Source organism: Biomphalaria glabrata, chromosome 4 (genome assembly GCF_947242115.1).
Source record: "Biomphalaria glabrata chromosome 4, xgBioGlab47.1, whole genome shotgun sequence".
NCBI lineage: Eukaryota > Metazoa > Mollusca > Gastropoda > Planorbidae > Biomphalaria > Biomphalaria glabrata.
The window spans coordinates 25,899,320-25,922,236 of NC_074714.1; the positions used below are offsets into that span (position 1 = coordinate 25,899,320).

The 22,917-nt window shown below is 38.2% G+C and overlaps 1 protein-coding gene across 2 annotated transcripts in view; it reads right to left on the bottom strand.

The window, feature by feature from the left end:
• Positions 1–7,146: 7,146 nt before the first annotated feature.
• Positions 7,147–22,917, bottom strand: part of LOC106053616 (dystroglycan 1-like) — a 96,827-nt gene continuing 81,056 nt past the window's right edge. For both annotated transcript variants that reach the window (XM_056025428.1, XM_056025427.1), the window contains exon 3: positions 7,147–15,832. In XM_056025428.1, the coding sequence (XP_055881403.1) occupies positions 13,496–15,832 (2,337 nt within the window). In that variant the 3' untranslated portion in view covers positions 7,147–13,495. The remainder of the gene's footprint in view (positions 15,833–22,917) is intronic.

Sequence of the window (22,917 nt, forward strand, 5' to 3'; positions counted from 1 at the left end):
GGGTAAAATCTTTGCCATGAGACTCCTTGAAAGGTTAGCCAACTCCATAGAAGGCAGTGTGCTCTCTGCAAGTCAGTGTGGTTTCCAGGCTGGTAGAGGCACGTCGGACATGATCTTAGTCTTGCGTCAATGCAGGGAAAATGCAGGGAGCCTAACCTGGACTTGTACACTGCATTCATCAACTTGACCAAAGCATTTGACACAACTCGGAAAGCCCTTTAAAATTCATCGCCATCATTTGCACTTGTCACTGGCTGACTGACCATCACTAATTCTCGCCGGGGACGATACAATAAAACAATTGAACCTGTTATTACATAAATAAAGTCTAGAAGAACTTAGATATTTTTAAGACCAAAATCGCAGCTGTTACATTTACGAATAAGATTTTTTTATTCACAATTTCGACCCAATCTGTTTTTGAAAGCTGACATTTTATAAGTACAAAACTATACTTCTTTTTGCTTGACTTCGTAACACTTTTTGAAAAAATACGTAACTTTCTTTCGTTCCAGTTTTATAGATATATTGTTACGAATCTCACTATCCAGGCTCTCTGCAAACTGCACCATACACCACCAACTTAAAGAACTTGACAAGTCAGGGCTCCAAGATAACGTAAAGGTTTAATGTCCATAAATAACAGCCAATACTGTACAATTGGCAGCACGTAGAACAGTACAAATAGCTCTGCGATAACAAATATCTCTCCGCCATATCAAGTCTTGCACTGGCCTCTCCGTCTCGTTCCGGGCTTGCACTGGGTTCAACAGTTCGGGACTGACTTCACACACTTGGGCTCGTTGTGTCGGACTCGATCACAGACCAAGATCAAGACGCCGTTCGTCTCAACTGTACTTGAAGTTACTCCGCACTGAACCGTCGTAATGCTCTGTACAGAACCACACCGTTGAACTGTGCTGTAGTCGACTGTGCTCTGAACTCCTGTCGTGAACCCGCTTTCTGAACCGTCTTGACTGCGTCGCCTCCGCTCTTTATATAGGGTCCCTAATGGCCTTCTCGAACCGGACAGAACGCCGCTCGACGTTTCTAGGTGGTCGGATGACTACAACTCTCGTGACGCTCCTGAGCTCTTGTTCACGACGGCGATCTTTCCCGAACTGTCCTGTTGACACTCGACTCGGCTGACCGTCGTAGCTCGTCACGGTTGACCGGTCGTCTAGCGCTGGCCTGGGGCGATTTGCGTCGGCTGACTACACACACATCACTACCCCTCTCTGTGCCACCACCAAGTTTATAACACTGCCCCCTCCTTAGATCTGTCCGTCCCGGACAGAATCAACATCATGGCATTGGCTGTGAGGTTTCATCGCTGTAGGTGGGTGTCGATCGGTGGCAGTTGGCTTGCCCCTTGAGCTTGATGGAGCCATCCATGTTGCAGTCTGCTTCCTTCTTCTCCTCCAGTTGGCCTTCAACTGTTTGCCTCGACGTCGTGCTTTAATCGCCACCCACGTCAAATTTAGTAAACGTTTTCTTCTTTTCCTCCAGTTAGCCTTCATCTGGTTGTATCGACCTCGTGATCGCATGGTCATCCATATTGCACTCAGCAAAAGTCGCCTTCTTCTTCTTCTCCGCCAGTTGGTCTTCGTGTGGTTGCAGTGATATCGAGGTTGCATCGTCATCCATCTTGCATTCAACAAAAGAAGTCTTCTTCTTCTCCACCAGTTGGTCTTCATGTGGCTGCAGTGATGTCGTGGTCGCGTCGCTCTCTTGTCGTTCGGTATTGAGTGCAGCCGTTTGGCACATGGAGAGGTATAGGATGTAAGGGCTGGGGATACCAAGATTGTTGGCAAAAGAGGTGGCTTCATAGGGCTTTGCGAAGAAGGACTGGGATGGGCTTCAAATCCACAGGACAGGAAATTGTGGGACATTTCATCATTTTCAGCCTTGTCTGGAGGGCATGCTCGTGGGGCAGGTTGGCAACACTCCTCATGCAAAGGTCCCTCGTCTTCGGCTTCAGGCTCCATTCGGCTTTCCTCAAAACCATCAGGACCTCTCTCTCTCGTCTCAGTATCGGGCCCGTCACTTGTTGGTTTCAGACCTTGTCGATGACTTTCGTCTTTCAAATGTCCATCAATGTCAACGTCAGACTGCCTTGGATTCTCTTTACCACCATCAGGACTTTCCTCTCCAGTCTTGGCAGCTGGACCAACGTCTGTTAGGTTCGGACCTGGCTGGTATCTCTCGACTTGCATATGTCTCTCAACGGCTTCGTCAGGTTTCAATGGGTCCTCATTATCACCACCAGGGCTTCTCTCGCTGAGCTTAGCATCTGGACGAACGTCTGTAGGGTCCAAGCCTCGCTGGTAGCTTTCATCATGTAAACGTCCCTCAGCAACAGGCTTGTAGGCAGAATCAGCGTTCTCTTGATCTGTTTTGCTGTTTGAGGTGCTCATATCAGGTAAAGCTTCAGCACAAGATTCGTTCGAACTATGGGCAGCTTCCATTGTCTCTTCATCTGTCTCTTTCGGCTCCACAGGTCTGTACTCCCTGTTTTCAGATTGACAGGCAGCACCACATTCATCAGCATTGCCGTTGTCACTGCATATTTCTTCAAAGCTTTGTTCATTGTTTAACGATGGCGCAGCTCCTTTATCTTTCATGTCTCCTTGGTCGTACGGGGTTTCTTCCAACACGTCCATCGTCTTCACCATGAGGCTCGTGATTTCCTTCACCGAAATATACATCTTTTCAAGCTTGGTACAGGTCTATTCGTTGGACTTCTTCCATGTCGTATTCATAGCCCGCAACTCTTCCTTCCATTCATCTAGCTGTTTGTGCAAGAGCTCTCCTAAAGTTGGTTTAATTTCAAACAGATATGTGTCCGGATCTTCCCCTTCTTCCACAATGTCTTCTCGGAGGCGTGCTTGTAAGGTTTCCTTCTTTCCGCCATTCTTCAGCCCTCGTTCACGCAGTTCTCGCCTCAGTTCTATAAATTCAAGTTCGTACAGCAGTTTCAGACGAGCCATAGTAGATCCGATCCAATCCGATTCCGATCCCACTTCTGACCCCATTTCTTACAAATCTCACTATCCAGGCTCTCTGCACTCGACTCGGCTGACCGTCGTAGCTCGTCACGGTTGACCGGTCGTCTAGCGCTGGCCTGGGGCGATTTGCGTCGGCTGACTACACACACACCACTACCCCTCTCTGTGCCACCACCAAGTTTATAACAATATATATGTGTGTGTGTATTTCTACACAGATCAGTATCTAGATCTTAAATCTAATTCTCTCTCCTCTTGATTTAGATAATTGTCACAGTGAATGTGAAGGATTATCCTTAGATCAGTGTGTGTTAAAATGTGTTTTTATTTAGAATATGAAACATCTGTATAAAATCGTGTGTTTGTTTGTGTTGAGAAAATTACTATAGTTTAGAATGTCTCTGTGGCATTTTATATATTTATATTTTATTATATATTTTCCCTTTGCAACTTCTTGTGTGACTAAAGAGGCCAATCCTTCATACACAGCTGCGGTCACAGGTTAGGCATCTGTAATCACCAGACGCTGTTGCACTTTCACCTTCTTTCTACTTATGTTGTGTATGGCAACTGCAATCCGGGACCCTTCCTTTATGCTTTCTCTCCATGTGCATCTATCCAGTGCCAATTTTTCCCAGCTGCCAGTGTCGATTTTGAAGAGCTTCATGTCGCACTTGCATACATCCGTATATATATATATATATAGTTCGTCCATCGTGGTTCGATGATGACCACTTTGTCATCCAGGGGGCTGAGGGCTTTGCGCTGGGGTTTTATGCCTCCTCGTGTGGCTGGTGAGACCTATGTGAGCCCGGAATGTTCGGCCGCACACTGGGCAGGTTCTTCCAGCTGGAGCTAGTGTCGTGGGCCTTGCTTTTCTTTTCTGGCGTTTTTCTTCTGCTAGCATTGTTCTTTTTTCCTCAGCAACCTGTGCGCCATTTTTCACAGCGCGACGCCATGATGCTCTGTCATGTGCCTCTGTCTTCCAGGTGCCTGGGTCTATGCTGAACGCCTGAACGTATACCGCAAAAGTGAACTACCAGTAACTCTCCTGCCTTCTGTTAGATCACCTTACAGAATATCTTTTTGAAATAGTCCTACTGGCATTCTATGAAAGTGACCAAGCGAGCCAAGGTGTCTACAGCTGATAACAGAGCGGATGTCCTGGCACCCTGCTCTTCGTAGCACTTCCTCATTGGTTATCTTATCTTGTCACCTTATTTTAAAGATCCGCCTTAGGCATCGGAGGTGGAAGACATTTTCTCCTGCCATGAGTAGGTTGACCATGTTTCACTTCGTATAGCAAAGTGCACTATCCCACAGGTCCGGTAGACTAAGGCTTTAGTATTGTTAGTCAGCAAGATAAAGTCCCACACACTGCTAGCGTGACATGGTGGCCATTGCCTTGGCTATCCTGTTGTTCATGTCTTTATCCAGTAAAGTGTTGTTGGATAGGATGGAGCCAAGATAGCGAAAATGGTCAACAATTTCTAGTGGCTGGCCATTAATGTTTACTTGAGGTGCAGTGTTTGTGTTCTGAACTAGTATCTTAGTCTTGCTTTGGCAAATATTTAAGCCGAACTTCTGGCAAGCAGCAGATAGTTTGTCAACCAGAAACTGAAGCTGAGTATTACAATCAGCCACATTAAGACTAAGACTGCTTTATTGATCCATTTGGCAATTTGACGTGATTACAAGGACTTATACATATAAAGACAACACAACAGAAACATACACATAAGCAGAACAGACACAACATAAAGAGTTCATTCAGCGACTACACACAGGCATCTTGGTCCTTTCCATGTTCCCTGATAAGTATCTTCCTAACTTTGGTTTTTGTCCGCAACCTTGATACATTCAAGAGTTTTCCAGGGGATCTTGAATGGAGAAATGTACACTCGTTGTTGTACGCATAATGCAGTAGGCAGGAGAAGAGAATGCCAAACAGAGTAGATGCGAGCACACATCCGTGCTTGACACCACTGCTAACCTCATGTAAAGACTGTAATTAATGTTAATGTGTAGCACAATTTTAAAACTATTATATCTAGATCTTAATGTAGGCCTTTATTCTAAATCTAAAAATCCTATTAAAAGTGTGTTGTTGTTTTTTTAAAGATAGTGTTGTATATAAAGGAAAGGTTTGTGTAGATGGGTTATACAAAATAAAGCGTGTCTCTAGATCTATGACAAACTAAATTTTAAAAAATATGTAAAGAGTGAGCTAAGTTGTCAATAGTGATGTTTCTTCTTTCAAACTGTTCTGTGGGAAGATCAAAGCTTTATTCATTGATTTCTCTGTGCTTATAGAATTTGAGGGTAAAACATGTGTGCAGAACAGGTGGATTATTCTAAGCTAGGAGGCATCGGGTGATTCAAAGAAGAGTTTACTTTGTTTAAAACTGTGCTTTACTGCCCTTACATTTGAGGGATAGAAAACAAAATGGGACGGCCAAAAAGTTGGTAGTTGGGAACGAGGGCTAGAAACAAAAAGTTGGTAGTTGGGAACGAGGGCTAGAAACAAAAAGTTGGTAGTTGGGAACGAGGGCGTTCTACAGAAGGAGGGCAAAATGCGATGTTTCACAAAAACTTCCGGAACAATCTCTTAGAGATACTTAGAACTATTATAGATATACTTAGATCTCTTAGAGATACTTAGAACTATTATAGATATACTTAGATCTCTTAGAGATACTTAGAACTATTATAGATATACTTAGATCTCTTAGAGATACTTAGAACTATTATAGATATACTTAGATCTCTTAGAGATACTTAGAACTATTATAGATATACTTAGATCTCTTAGAGATACTTAGAACTAATATAGATATACTTAGATCTCTTAGAGATACTTAGAACTATTATAGATATACTTAGATCTCTTAGAGATACTTAGAACTATTATAGATATACTTAGATCTCTTAGAGATACTTAGAACTATTATAGATATAATTAGATCTCTTAGAGATACTTAGAACTATTATAGATATACTTAGATCTCTTAGAGATACTTAGAACTATTATAGATATACTTAGATCTCTTAGAGATACTTAGAACTATTATAGATATACTTAGATCTCTTAGAGATACTTAGAACTATTATAGATATACTTAGATCTCTTAGAGATACTTAGAACTATTATAGATATACTTAGATCTCTTAGAGATACTTAGAACTATTATAGATATACTTAGATCTCTTAGAGATACTTAGAACTATTATAGATATACTTAGATCTCTTTGAGATACTTAGAACTATAGCGATGTTTCGGAAGAAACATTAAAGGTTAAATCAGATTTTCAATAGCTTTTAGTGTTTTTTTTTAATCTAAACGTGACGGACAGACTGACTAACAAACAAAACGCACAAAAATAATGGGGTTTAATCATGATGGGGGCACTAAACAGGAAATAAATAAAATCTGATTATTTAAAACTTTTTGAGGGAAATAGTTTAGTACCATGTTTTGCCGCAGCCGTTACGCTACTGCATAAAAGTCGCGGCATAAAAAGTCCATTTTAAAAAATGTGCGTGACATTTACATACAAAGTGCATTCTTAGCCTTAATAAACAAACAGAAATGTTTTCTTTTAATTTCAGGAGCTAGTTAACTAATATTTATATTTATTTACATTCCTAAATATATTTGACTTAGTGATACTGAAAATACCTTTCTTTGTTAACATTTTGTAACATTATGTCCCTTCCATTTATGTATTGTTTTAGAATTAGCGTATTTTTATGAAACAAAAATGCTTGCATAAATAATTGTATAAACTAAACAACTTGCTTTTAGAAAACAAGAAGTAGCCATTGCACCTAAACTTTGCAAGCCGCAACGCATGGTGAAATAAGATTTTTCATTTCTCTTCTAGTTGTTGAGATCTGAGTGTGACAGACGGACATTTTGCATAAACCTAATAGCGGCTTTTCCCATTACGGGGCCGCTAAAAATACACCATTTAAAAAAACCAATACAAGAAGATGTTTGAGTGAAAGTATAAAGATGATTGAGAACTAGTATGAAGATGACCGAGTACTAGTATGAAGATGACCGAGTACTAGTATGAAGATGACCGAGTACTAGTATGAAGATGATTGAATAAAATTATTTTAAAAAAAAAAGCCTTTTTTTTAAAACATTTTAGTATTTATTGAATGTCTAAAATAATGTTATGATAATAAATACACAGTCCACTTTTGAGGAAGAAACGAAAACAATGTATTTTAGCCAACCCTAAACAAGATCCTCACACAAGGGTGTCCACACGTTCTCACACACTCCCACTCTTAGTGAATACTTCACCATTACAAAAATGTCAGCATTCTCGACATTCATACTCCAGATATTTAGACACATAACTTCAGTTCATAACTTAACTAATCAAAATAATAAGAAAGTAGCTTTTTCAAAGTAAATAGTATGTGTATAACCAACAATCAATAAAAACATCCAAATTAAGGCAATGGGTAAGCTGGCTAGAGTATAGACAACAGAAGAACTCTTCCAGTGTGAAAGTTTGAAAAATTACAAACCAGATAAAGCTCTTCTCGGATGAAAACAAATGAGGTTACAAAGCTAAACCATCCTTTGCCTCTTAAAGTAGTATGCCTTATTCTTGACTGGGCCAAGGACTAAAGCTACTCTCTAACATAGTCAAGACCTACTGAAGTGTAGATTAGGTCTTGACAACAAGCTACCTAAGCTCCTCAAGCTGGGAAGGAAAGGTCATAAGCAACTTGGTCAAACAAATAAAAAAACAATGTACAAAGAGCAGTGAACATTGAATGCTGTGTAAATAAACATTTTCAATATATTCATTAGACAATTTTAACCAGATCGAGTACACTCTATATTTCAGTCCTTACTGAGACTTACTGTGCAAAATGTCTATGTGATGGGTAGCACTGTGACTAACTGGTTTGACATTCTACTGTTTATGTGATGGGTAGCACTGTGACTAACTGTTTTGACATTCTACTGTCTATGTGATGGATAGCACTGTGGCTAACTGGTTTGACATTCTACTGTCTATGTGATAGATAGCACTGTGGTTAACTAGTATGAAATTCCAATGTAGCCATTTGGAAACTTGGAAGCTAATGAATAGAAAACTGTATTTTAATTGTGGAGAAAAAAAGCACATGATCTCAACCCAGAACATACATCTTAATAGCCCAGTATTTTTTTTTTACCATTAAGCCCTATAACTTCATTTTCATTAACTTTTGAAGAAAATGAGATCAAATTTAACTTTTTCCCCTCAGGGTTGAAAAGAGACAGGTCTATAATCATTAGTTTTGGTCCTGATGTTCCATAGTTGAAGTTGCTATGGAGTTTAATATTTAACCTAGCCATGGAATAATAAATTGACAGATATCTTGATGAAGAAGAAAGTTTGAAAGTAATACCTTATTTCTTTTAACTTATTCATTTTGTCAAAGTGCTCATTGATACACAGCATCATTCAGCATAAAATACAAGAGATAATGTGAACCCAATAATAATAGAAATAAATTGAATAGGGGACAAACAAAGACAATCATAACATATTTTTTAATAAGCCAATGAATATTTGTCAATATATTCACGTATACAGTCTATAGGTGTGTATATTGTATACATATTTAGAATGGTTAGGTCGATAAAGACATTTCTTAATGTATAATTAGAATAGCAAGTGCTAAATGAAAATAAAATGAAACAATTGAATATTCTAAGATAAACATATGTTTCTTAGGCAACTTATTCTCTCAAACATTTGGCTTCATTCATCATCTGATTGGCTTTTTGTTATTCAATGATACATAATGAGTCACTCTTTTAGAACTAAACAATCAACATGGCAGTCTACATGGAAACAATGAAACCATTACAAGGCAGAAACAAAATTAATGGGTCACTAATGTCAAAGAGTCTGACCAATTCTACTACAAAGGACTATAAGTTGTAGCAACAATGGTCTAGTCTCTTCAATCATACAACACTGTTTGGTTTAGCATAAAACAAATCGACTTTTAGACCACAGAGTCTAGAGGAGCTTTTAAAAGGGCTGGCTTTATCTTCAATCTTGAAATGGTCATTGGTCAGCTATCAGCTTAGGGTTTAAATAAAGTACCTCTTTGAGATTTTGTGATCCATAGGGGCACATGATGTAAATCTCATCTGTTTCTATGGCTAACAGATAGTGAGGGTGTCATGTGACCTGCACAATGACCAGCTGCTTTTACTTCCCCAACATATGACACACCCATTCAAGTTGAGTGGGTTCAGGGCTGTTCTAAAAATACGGACTCAAAATTCCAGACACCACTGGGATTCAACCACAAGACCCCTGAGCTCAGAAGCCAAGGGCTCTACCATTCTGCCATGCACTTGAGGGTTCAAATAAAAATGCCCCAATACTTTACTTTTTCCCTTTTTTTTTGGCATTTAAAGGAAGACATTTTGTAATATTATCAACCTTGTTTTCATGGTTGTTAAATTCAAGAATTTTTCAGTACACCAATAAATCCAAACATAGAGTTGAAGCTAGGTGCTGAAACAAATGATACATACATATATTAAACATAAATGAATAACAGCTGTTATTCATTTATGTTTAATATATGTATGTACCAATAAATCCACTACAAGAATTACAATAGAAATACTTGAACACTGTTTTTGTTGTAGAATCAAACCCAAAGCCTTTCTGTGAATTTCATTTTGTTATTTTGCAAATGTAAAAAGCTCCAGATAAGACTCTAAAGATCTCTACTGACTTAAGTCAAACATTATGTCTCTTTCTCTTCATTATGCATCACAAATAGAACATGAAAGTACAAATGATGAAACAAAGTAAATGACTATTGACTGATGTCAACTTTGTATTCATGTGTTTATAGTGATAAAATCCTTTTATAAACAGACCTGAATATAAATCTGTAGAAATACAAAAATAGAACCAAAGAACAAATACAAAAAAAATATATATATACATTAACATATAATAAGGGACAGTAGTTCCAAATCTACATAATAATTTAGTTTATCTCCCCTAGGTATACAAATAAAAAAAAAAATTAGTCATTTTTTGTAGTGGAGCCTTAAAAAACTAATACAACAAACCAAAATGTTACCTACATTGCAGTATTTTATTTTACACTATATATATAAATGATTCAGCCAGTTGATATAGAAAATCAAAAAAAAAAAAAAAACTGTGCATGGTTCTACACAAGTAACATAAGACTTCAATATGATCTTTTTTTTTAGAAGTATAGATAAATATGGTCAAGACATTTATGTATATAAGTATGATAAAGACATTTATAAATGGGAACTTATTCAGAGCCTAAAATAAACAGACACATTAGCAGACCATTGAGCTACCTATCAAGCTCCCAAAGGCAGCATAAAAACCTTCCCACGTCACTTCCTATGTCCAGACACAAGATCACTAAACATGCTAAAAGCATGAAAGAAAAGACAAAAACACACACTAACTCTTTTCCTTTGGAATATTTTTTTTTGTTGTTTTGTTTTTAATTTTGTATCTACCTTATACATGAAGCATCATCAACCTACATTAACAAAATAATGTATAAGATAAAAAAAAACAATCCATTATGAAATTTTTTTTTTAAAAATGTAAGCAATTTATAAAATAGGATATACAATTCTCAGTTTTTTTTTCTTGAAAAACAAATCTCTCTTTGAAGCAAACACAAGCAGCATTTCAATGTAGAACAAAGTCTAATACAGCAAAGAACTTTCAGTATTTTTTGTTGTGAAAAAAAAAAAAGATTGGGACTCCATTTCATTGGACAGGAGAAAACCAAACACATGTTAAACTCCATTTCATTGGACAGGAGAAAACCAAACACATGTTAAACTCCATTTCATTGGACAGGAGAAAACCAAACTCCATTTCATTGGGTACAATCACCTCAATCTCATGTGACTCTATTGCACTGTTGGATGGAATTGATGAAGTAGAAAAAGAAAAAAAAAACTCAGATGTTGACAAAATAGAAAACCTTTCAATTTCATCAACTTCTACCCAATGCTGAAGGAGCACTTCTATTCATTGGACATGTGTACAATACAGGTACTTCTATTCATTGAACATGTGTACAATACAGGTACTTCTATTCATTGAACATGTGTACAATACAGGTACTTCTATTCATTGAACATGTGTACAATACAGGTACTTCTATTCATTGGACATGTGTACAATACAGGTACTTCTATTCATTGGACATGTGTACAATACAGGTACTTCTATTCATTGAACATGTGTACAATACAGGTACTTCTATTCATTGGACATGTGTACAATACAGGTACTTCTATTCATTGAACATGTGTACAATACAGGTACTTCTATTCATTGGACATGTGTACAATACAGGTACTTCTATTCATTGAACATGTGTACAATACAGCTCTAGTGGGTCACAAATGTCAATGTTCAAAATCATAAATGATTAGTCTGTGTATTTCAATGTATTGGTAAATGAAAAGTACATCCAACTTAAAAAATATGACAAAATCAAATCAAACTCTTGAGCCGCTTATCTCTATAGTAACTAAAATAATTCTCATTTGTAGAGGAACATTCTGTAAACTTCCAATAAGAGTCAAAGCTATCTTTTGTTATAAAAGCTCAAATTTATTTAGGTTACCTTAATATAACCAATGAAAAATGCAAAAATGTGTTTCTCTTCAAGGATGTTCAAATATCTGACAAGTCTGCTGGCTCAGTTTTTGTTTCTTTTTTTGAACTTCAATCTTTGAGCTTTTCACATTTAGTCAACATGACTGACTAACAAACTAACAAATCATCACACTTCACATACTTCTAAAACATTGTGCAATTAATAAATGAGCTGTGGTCAATAAAACAAACAATAAAATCCATTCCTACTTGAAACAGCACTGTAATCAACAATACCGGTATTAACTTTTCAGATGAATTCTTAGCCAGCACAACTGAATTCTTAGCCAACACAGCTGAATTCTTAGCCAGCACAGCTGAATTCTTAGCCAACGCAGCTGAATTCTTAGCTAACACAACTGAATTCTTAGCCAGCGCAGCTGAATTCTTAGCCAACGCAGCTGAATTCTTAGCCAGCGCAGTTGAATTCTTGAGCAAAATAAAAAAATTTTTGTGTGTGTCATAATTGTCATTTTGCTGATTACTCTATTTTATTCATTCTGAAACTAGAAAATGAAGTAGGCATCCAGACGGTATATTTCTATCAAGCTTCCATAACATAGAAACCCAAGTAGAAACGGATGTTTTATAACCCAGGGACAGCAGATAAACTCCTTGGGTGTGCACATAAAAGCAAACATTCTGGAATCAATATTTCTTTAATGTTAATAAACAAAATGAAAAAGAAAAGTATTTTAAAAAGGCGAATGTCCATAAAGCCACAGAGGCAAAAGTTGGTAGCAGATGTGAAGGTTAGATACTGGCTAAGAGCAATGAACAACAAACACTGATCTACAGGCACATGATATGTCCAGAGAGTAGCATTAAGTATAAATACATTGAAATACATTAGGTCTACGTCTAGTTACTGATGGCACTTTTCCATTCAAGTTTCTAATCTGACAAGCCTAAACCTCACTCTAAATACAGCATTTAAACTTAAGTTAGATCAAATAGTTCAAAGGTTAGATAACGTCATATCACAATGACAAGACCATGCGACAAACCGATCAATCAAGAAAGTTAGGCTTAGAAGTTCTGAAAGTCATCAGTCAGTAACTTGAAAGATTCTAAAATGTGAAAGTGTACAACAGAGACCTAAACTGCCCTACACACACACACACACAATGTATTTCAATAAGATTAGATAAACAGCAAATTATTGAAATCAACACAATAGCACAGATATTCTACAGATCATAAAACTAGGAAGTCTTAGAAGATTACAAAGTAAATTTCAAACCTCAATATGTCTTGTACCATCGAGAGCTACAGTATTACAGTGTATGCGTTAGTTACATGTGTCCTTCCCTTCACACCAACCATCAAAAAAAAAAAACAAAAAAAAAACAACTTATAATTTTATATTAACTAATTAATTATCAACTGTACTGTTGTTGTTTCTAAGAAATGTTGGTATCTTAAAAGTCTTAAAAGTATATTGGTATGAAAGTTAGAAAAAAAAGTTGTTATTCTGTTGATTTTAAGATTGCTGAAGATAAATTCATTCTATACAATTTGTGTGTTTGTCCTTGAAAAAGAAAAATTCCATTCCTTGATCTGCACAATTTAAATTGAATTGGTTACATTGAAAAAGATAATGGACTTCATAAAGACACTAATGCCTTAAATCATTCTTTGTGATCCTTGAACACAGAATGTAACGGGAGAATCAATTGAATGCTCACACACCATAACCTACAAAGTGATTCCATCAAATCCAATCAATCACATCCAAACTGCTAAAGCTTTATTCTAGTTGTCCTCTGTATCTAAGGTAAAATTTGTGGTGGCTGTGAAAAAGGTTGTTGTGTTGGTCGAGGTTGTTTGTTGTTGACTGAGCCACCAACAGGGGGAGCTGGTGGATTGTATGGTCTTTCTGGCATTTCAATGATGCCTTCGTCATTCTGAGTCATTGGTTTAGTGTTTCCATTGTTTCTGAAGTTCCCACCCAGATTTCGCTCTGGGCTCTCACTAGGGCCTCTGTGATATTCAGGTGGGGGAGCTGGGCTTCCTTCTACTAATAAAGGCTTGTTGACATCGCTTGGCTTGTCTTCAAGTTCATCAGGGAATATAACTGGTGCACCCTTGTTGATAAATGTATTCTGCTCCTCAACATTCATCTTTCCCTTTCTCTTCTTACGGTAAAGACAGCAGGCCACAAGTAAAGCAATTAATAAGATGACAATGATAACTACAGCTGGGACTACAGTTGTTATCCACACATCATCATCATCCCCTCCTTTAGAGCCCTTTGCTACATCTGTTTTGGTCACATCAGAAGATGTAGTTATTTCAAAAGGAGGTTCTTGTTTGTCTCCACCATCATCATCACCACCATCAACATCACCACCATCCTCTTCACTTTCTTGTTTAGGGGTGACTGCAGTTTTCTCATCATCTCTATCTAAATCTGGCATTTGTTTATCCTTAACTGATCGGGTTGGGAAATTAGGATTATTAAGACATGGCCCTAAGGGTGCTGTTTCTGCACCAGTAAGCTTGTAAGGTTTCATCATGTCTACAGCCACACTATTCAAAGTACTATCTTCATTTATAAGCTTATCAACTAGCTCACCAATCTCCTTTAAGTCTTTTGGACCACACTTACGAGGAAGCTGAAATGACCAGCTGTAAATTACAGAGCCCGCTAAGATTTCATGGAACTGAAAATCTTTTATTCCCTTGTTAAAGACACTGGTTAGTCGATGAGCAATGTCAATCTTTTCTGTAGTATTTTTTGACAACTTATCAAAATCATGATCAATGACAGCTTTAAAGTTTTGAGAATTCGCACCTCTTTTATGTTGCTTGACTTCAATGTTAATTGTCTTAAAGCCAAAAACTCCATTTTTACTAGCAGTGAGTGTATACTTGACCTTTCCAGGCTGGTTAATAGGGAATGCATGAATTGTTTGAGTTTTAGCATTGAATTGAATTAAGTCTTCAGGTCCAAGATTTGAACCATCTGATTTCTTTAGAGTATATTCCAATCCGTTGACTTCAGTGTCACAGTCTTTGAAGGCAACATCCCTAAGAGAATGGATATAAACATTTCCATCTAGCATAGAGATGACTTCCTGTTCTTTCACAGGAGTCAGTTTCTTGCCAGGTAAACAGCCAATAGGTTTAGAAGGTTTTGTTGGCTCTGCTTCTACGGGTGGTATGGTTGGCTCTCCATCTTTTATAGTCTTAGTAGGCTTGATCTCTGCTGTCTTCTCCATGGGTTGCATCTTAATAGTTGTCTCTGTTGGCATCACTTTGGGTGGCTTTACAGGTGGCTTTGTGTCCACTGGTGTGGGCAATGCCGTTTTAGGCATTTCAGGTTGAGTTGCTGTGGGTTGAATCATACTTGGAGTTTCTTTATCTATGATGGCATGGGTCAACATGTCTGTTGGGTCATCTGTTTTGTCCCCAGTTTTATCAGTTTTGGTTGGAATGACTGGTGTTACCACTGGTGTAGGGGTAGCCTGAACCTGGCGTCTTTTTCTGGTTGGTGCCAAGAGATGACTGTTAGTCACATACCAGCCAATTACTGGGTGGCCAAGAACACCTGACATAACCCCAGAGCCTGAATCAGTGTCAAGCCTCTGAAGAACTGGGAAGTGACCATCTTTCACTTGACCACAACCAACTGGCCAGGAGATGAACATACCTGGTGTTTTTGGAGAGACTGCATCTCCAGTTCCTGAGACTAGAGCAGAGTTGTCATGCAAGGGAGAAGACCCTACTGGTGTCAGCTTGACCATGTCCTCATGAAGCTGCATATGTGATGTGAAACTCTTCATCAGCATAATCCTCTGAAGTACACTCAAAGATTCCATGTCCACATCAACCACTAGAGTGGCCACTGTCTCTGGCTCAGTGGCCTTGCAGTGCACAAACTCAGCCCCTGAAGATTTGAACCTAAGAGGAGCGCCCAAGGTATGTGACGTCACATCTCTAACAATCAAGGTAAAGGTCACTGATGCCTGGCTGCTCTTGCCTTTTGCTGTTATCACCAAAAACAGCTGTCCAGCATCTTTGGGTGTTGCTATTCCTTGCAAGACATTGTTGACATCATCAAATTGTAGCCAGCTTGGTAGACTACTGCCATCTAATGTTTGGATCTGAAAATACACATTTAGATTGAATCATACAAATTTTGGCTATAAAAATACACATTTAGATTGAATCATACAAATTTTGGCTATAAAAATACACATTTAGAAATATAAAAATTTGATGTAAATATGCACATTTTGATAGAATCATAAAAAATGTGGGTATACTTTGTAATGGTGTACTAAAGAAGAACAAATCAACAGATCAAAAATCATCAGATCTGTATTATATAAGATAAGATCACTCTAGAATACATTTATCATTGTAACAGTAACAAAGAAAAAACAATTCCAGACTAATTGATTATTTCCTTTCATTATAGAAAGCCTACAACTAAGTGCCAACTTGCCATGCTATTAGAAATTATTCCCAGCGATAAGTTCGATCAGAAAGATCAGAAAAAATGTTGGTTTAGACATCTGTATCATTCATAACGTGTGTGGTGTTTAGTACTTTCTAGACATTACATTTCACCATATGTCATTACCCATAACAGTGAGCCATATGTCACTTCAATATCCTTCGAAGTCGACACAAGAACTTGATTCTATTAAAGTGCATTTATTAAGAACACTAGGAACACTGACCAATAAATGTTAAAAGATCTAATAACTAACATCCATCACATTCAACCAAAACACTATCTGGCGTTCATCTCATTGGCTATTTCTCAGCAGGGCTAAGGGTTGAATGTTGTGCAAGGAATCATTCTACAACATGACTGCCCAACATAGAATACAGTTGTAGATGTACAATATGACTGCCCAACATAGAATACAGTTGTAGATGTACAATATGACTGCCCAACATAGAATACAGTTGTAGATGTACAATATGACTGCCCAACATAGAATACAGTTGAAGAAAACGTGGATTTGGAAATGAAAGAGTTGTCAGCTACCGGGACAAACGTTTGCTAGAGGACTAATAAGGCAATAACGAAGAAGCGAAACAACTCTCGTTGAAGTGCCTAATGGAACTGAATTCATTGCACTTGCGGGTATGTAAGAAAACCTTAAAAGCCTGTCACACCTAACACACATCGCCTCAAGGGGCAGTTAAGTAAAAAGAAGTAGAAATATTCTTTAATCTTATAAGCTTGTTCTGCAAGAGTGAGTAGCTAGACTGCTAGAGCAATGGTAATGAGAACAATGGTAGCCAACCACTGGAAGAGAAACACTTAGTGTAAGAAATGATATTTTTTGATTTTAAAGTTCAGAGATACATTGCCTCTTGACTTTATTTGCAGATATCAGAGCGCTGAAACTTTAATATGTACAATAAGTGCATTCTGTAAAGATACCATTTGGTCTGGTTCCATTGTGTAAAGATACCATTTGGTCTGGTTCCATTGTGTAAAGATACCATTTGGTCTGGTTCCATTGTGTAAAGATACCATTTGGTCTGGTTCCATTGTGTAAAGATACCATTTGGTCTGGTTTCATTGTGTACAGTAAGATTAAGAAATAAAAACATACAGCAAGATGGTTGTATGTAAAAAAAAAAAAAACTACAACTGTGAATAGACCTTGTTTTTAATGACTTAACTGTAAAAAAAAATAGCTCTTGTGATATGAAGAGAGAGTAAACCTTGATGGATTACGGGTACGACATGGCCTAAATTGTGCCGATGTGACAAAAACCCAAAATACAAATACCTGAAGAAAATAATTTTGCCGTTTCTTCTAATCAATCCCCTAGCTAGGTCATTAGATTAACAGAGGAAACATTCATATAAACAGATGATTAATTGTACGCCTCTCCAGCATTTTTACAAATAATATCATTCTTCATTTATGTATACCTCTCTCTCTCTCTCTCACGTACGCCAACAAGACATGTACAGGTAATTTATTTACTTAGGAGGGCGGTTCGTTCTTCTTTAAATCCATACCGCCTGAGCCCCTCCCCCGGGCAGAAACTGTGCCTACCTGATGAGAGGCTCCAAGATGAAAGGAGTGCGCAGGGCGAGCAGACAACAGCGAGGTCAGAGTGTCATGAAAGCAAGGTGAGTTCTAAACGTTGTGCAGCTGACTGAAGCGTGCACGTCATGTTGACATACCGCACCAGGTGTGTTACATCTCAAACAGAGACTTAAGCGAGGCGTGCGTGTGCGCGCGCAGTCTTCAAGTTGTTTTAAAATGTTTACATACCAAGATAAATTAATCTTAAGTCAACTAATGAGTTCATTACAAACACTTTTAGCCACGGCATCTACTACGTGTGTATCATAAGTAGCACGTTTAAGTCGACCAGTCCTGTAGGACAGTAGCACGTTTAAGTCGATCAGTCCTGTAGGACAGTAGCACGTTTAAGTCGACCAGTCCTGTAGGACAGTAGCACGTTTAAGTCGATCAGTCCTGTAGGACAGTAGCACGTTTAAGTCGACCAGTCCTGTAGGACAGTAGCACGTTTAAGTCGATCAGTCCTGTAGGACAGTAGCACGTTTAAGTCGATCAGTCCTGTAAAACAGTAGCACGTTTAAGTCGACCAGTCCTGTAGGACAGTAGCACGTTTAAGTCGATCAGTCCTGTAGGACAGTAGCACGTTTAAGTCGATCAGTCCTGTAGGACAGTAGCACGTTTAAGTCGATCAGTCCTGTAGGACAGTAGCACGTTTAAGTCGATCAGTCCTGTAGGACAGTAGCACGTTTACGTCGACCAGTCCTGTAGGACAGTAGCACGTTTAAGTCGATCAGTCCTGTAGGACAGTAGCACGTTTACGTCGATCAGTCCTGTAGGACAGTAGCACGTTTAAGTCGATCAGTCCTGTAGGACAGTAGCACGTTTAAGTCGATCAGTCCTGTAGGACAGTAGCACGTTTAAGTCGATCAGTCCTGTAGGACAGTAGCACGTTTAAGTCGATCAGTCCTGTAGGACAGTAGCACGTTTAAGTCGATCAGTCCTGTAGGACAGTAGCACGTTTAAGTCGATCAGTCCTGTAGGACAGTAGCACGTTTAAGTCGATCAGTCCTGTAGGACAGTAGCACGTTTAAGTCGATCAGTCCTGTAGGACAGTAGCACGTTTAAGTCGATCAGTCCTGTAGGACAGTAGCACGTTTAAGTCGATCAGTCCTGTAGGACAGTAGCACGTTTAAGTCGATCAGTCCTGTAGGACAGTAGCACGTTTAAGTCGACCAGTCCTGTAGGACAGTAGCACGTTTAAGTAGATCAGTCCTGTAGGACAGTAGCACGTTTAAGTAGATCAGTCCTGTTGGACAGTAGCATGTTTAAGTCGATCAGTCCTGTAGGACAGTAGCACGTTTAAGTCGATCAGTCCTGTAGGACAGTAGCACGTTTAAGTCGATTAGTCCTGTAGGACAGTAGCACGTTTAAGTAGATCAATCCTGTAGGACAGTAGCACGTCTAAGTAGATCAGTCCTGTAGGACAGTTACACGTTTAAGTAGATCAGTCCTGTAGGACAGTAGCACGTCTAAGTAGATCAGTCCTGTAGGACAGTTACACGTTTAAGTAGATCAGTCCTGTAGGACAGTAGCACGTCTAAGTAGATCAATCCTGTAGGACAGTAACACGTTTAAGTAGATCAGTCCTGTAGGACAGCAGCACGTTTAAGTCGATCAGTCCTGAAGGACAGTAACACGTTTAAGTCGATCAGTCCTGTAGGACAGTTACACGTTTAAGTAGATCAGTCCTGTAGGACAGTCACAAGACGTAAATATACTCGGATTGTCCATGGCGACCATAGTTGTTTCAGGCAGGGCAAGATTGACTAAGTGAATTGCCAGGGTCGGAGTTTTTGTGATGGCCACCAAACTTTTTAAGGTTATTTGGCACATTTCACGTCGTGCCATTCCACACACACACACACACACACAGATAGATAGATAGATAGATAGATAGATAGATAGATAGATAGATAGATAGACTTGAATATAATTTATTTTTATATGCTCAATAATCATATTATTTGGAATGTATACATTTTCAATAGTGTGGAAGCCGCCCCCCACCCCTCCCGGAACGCACTGTCTGTGCTTGTCGCTGTGCTGCACAGAGCTCACATTCAACGTTGACAAGTCGATTTGGTGACTTTGTTTTGGCGTGGCCGCCTGAGCTTGTCCTTCTGATAGACTTTGTTTATTTCTTTGAATACTGTCACGCTTGACTGCATATCGAGGCTAGTTAACGTGATAAGTGTTAAGCCAGGTCAAGATAGGGGCAGGTGTTGGTCAGCATAACGTCGGGAAGACCTTGAAGACATAAACAAATGCGCAGGTCAGTAGGAAAACAAACTATTCGTAAGAAAGTTCCAAAGACGGGTCAAAAATAAGATCCCCACCTAGAACAAAATAGTGTTTAGAGAAGACTCTAGAAAGAAAACGAGACAAGATATCAGGGTCAGTAGTTATTAGTTATTGGTCAACTCGTTTCATTTGATTGAGTGTAAAGATATTTCAAACTCTATTTGATTGAGTGTAAAGATATTTCAAACTCTAAGTCTAATTAAATCAATGGACCTCAATCGTAAACAAACAACATCGAGTCACGTGCTTTCCTATCTCTTCTCTATAACTGAGGACCTAATTCTAAGCAACAATGTTTATCACGTGACAATTTTTTTCGTTGTTTCAATGGTTATCACGTGACCATGCATTTTTTGTTACCGAGGTCCATTTTAACACTATAATTCTTCAATGTATCAATAAATTGAAACCTCCGAACCTGCAGATGTTACAAAAATTAAATGAATAGTATGAAGAAGACAACTGCCATATAATTACATAACAAATACATGTACCAATCCTATACTCTTAAGCGAGCAATTCTTGTATGTATGTATATATCCTATACTCTTAAGCGAGCAATTCTTGTATGTATGTATGTATGTATGTATATATATTTATATTTATATATATATATAAATTTTATTTCGAAAACGGCTCTAACGATTTTCTTTAAAAGTTCATGGTATGTGCATAATAGTGAGAAAAAAATTCTCAACTCATTGGCCACATCGGGAAAACTCGAGGTCGACCGTTATATCGGTTTGAAAATGCCTCATTATCGAAAAATTAGTTTTGGCTAGAATGTTTTATGAATGAAAATTTTCCATGACGTAAACGGGAAAAACGCTGCTTACGTCACTAGGCTTACCGCAGTACACTAAAATATTTCTTTGCAAACAATAACGAGTTCTAAAGAATCAATAGACCTAATGAAACATTTGCGCACCATCTTAATGTAGATTGATTTATTATAGAACTATGAAAGAAAAGTAATGAAATTAAATGTGCCGATATATGATTAGTTATTGTGTTTTAAGTGCTTAATAAGTTGTTTACACTTTAATTGTGTAGAGCGGTGTAGATACCTTTTACTTTGTTGTTTATTTTGCTGGTGACCTCCAGCTGTCTCGTTCTGAGGTTGCATGCAACCATGTGCTCTCTTCTATGTCAGCTAAGTCAAGTTTGCGCCATAAGCTGGTCTTTTAATGGTTTCGGTGTTACGTCAACCACTTTTTAGCTCACCAAAAAAAACACTGCCTTTGGCATGCGTTCGTCTAAGATTCGTCTCCCATATAGGATACTGCTCTGTCCAGCGTAACTGTCGGACTTAAAGAATTCCCTCTATACAAAGGCCGCGGATACACATTTGAGACCAAAAGAAAATTTGCTGCCGAGGACAGACGCAGACGCTAAAAGAAAATCTTAATCGAGCATCGCGGACAATGGTTATGCTTGCCCTGGATGTGGCAAGATATGTAGGTCACAGCTGCAATCCTCATTAATTTTCGGACTCTAAGACAAGCCTTATTATTATTATTATTTTGCTGGTGAATTATTACCATGTGTTCATGCTTCAGTGTCTACCTCTCCTGTACCAAAACAAAGGAACTGGTCATAACACAGCTTCTCTACGCCTTACTTGCTCACACTAAACATGATATCCATCTAGCGGTCAACGAGTTTGAGTACACTGCAGCCTCTTTTGATTTAACTATAAACCTCGGTAAAAAGCTTGGAGTTAGGGCCAGGAGAGATCTGAATGGATGGATGTGTAAAAGCAGGCCATAGTACCACAAGGATGGATGGATGGCAAAAGCCGGTATGAACTTCCTATAGTCCGACTGTCAGGCTGGGCAGGGCACGTATCCCGTATGGGTAACGAGCATATTGTTTGGCGTAACAGAGGTGCCCCACGGAAACGTTTCTTTAGAAAACTAATGCCATGATTTAAGTCTAATAAGAAAAAATGCGCCATTTTACTTTGTCACTAAGTGCATGTTTTACCCTATAACGTAGAGAAGTTACATTGCAAAGACTTTCTTCCAAGCCAATAATAGTAAGCCTACAATAGTTTTACGCAAAAGATAGATTGTAAAACTATAAGACGGACGTGAGCTGTAGTTTGTCTAGACTGTAGGAGGACTTAAAAGACTTTAAATTTAATCGACATGTACAATTAGGCCTACAATTAGAACTAACAGAACACTAAAACAACTCTTCAGATTAGTAGTCTTTATCCGATCGTTCATTTTCGTAATTACAAGAATATTCCCAAAATGACTTCGGGTATATAACCTTCCGAAATTATTTAACAGAGCGAGGTTCGGCCACCTGGTACAAAAATATTCTCAAAATGACTTCGGGTATATATCCTTCCTTAACAAATTATTCATCCGAGCGAGGCTCGGTCACCTGATATTATTTATATATATATATATATATATATAAATTTTATTTCGAAAACGGCTCTAACGATTTTCTTTAAAATTTCACGGTATGTGCATAATAAGGAGAAAAAAATTCTCAACTCATTGGCCACATTGGGAAAACTCGAGATCGACCGTTATATCGGTTTGAAATGCCTCATTATCGAAAAATTAAGTTTGGCTATAATGTTTTATGAATGAAAATTTTCCATGACGTAAACGGGAAAAACGCTGCTTACGTCACTAGGCTTACCGCAGTATACTAAATTATTTCTTTGCAAACAAGAACAAGTTTTAAAGAACCATTAGACCTAATTAAACATTTGCGCACCATCTTACTGTAGATTGATTTATTATAGAACTATGAAATAAAAGTAATGAAATAAATGTGCCGATGTATGATTAGTTATTGTGTTT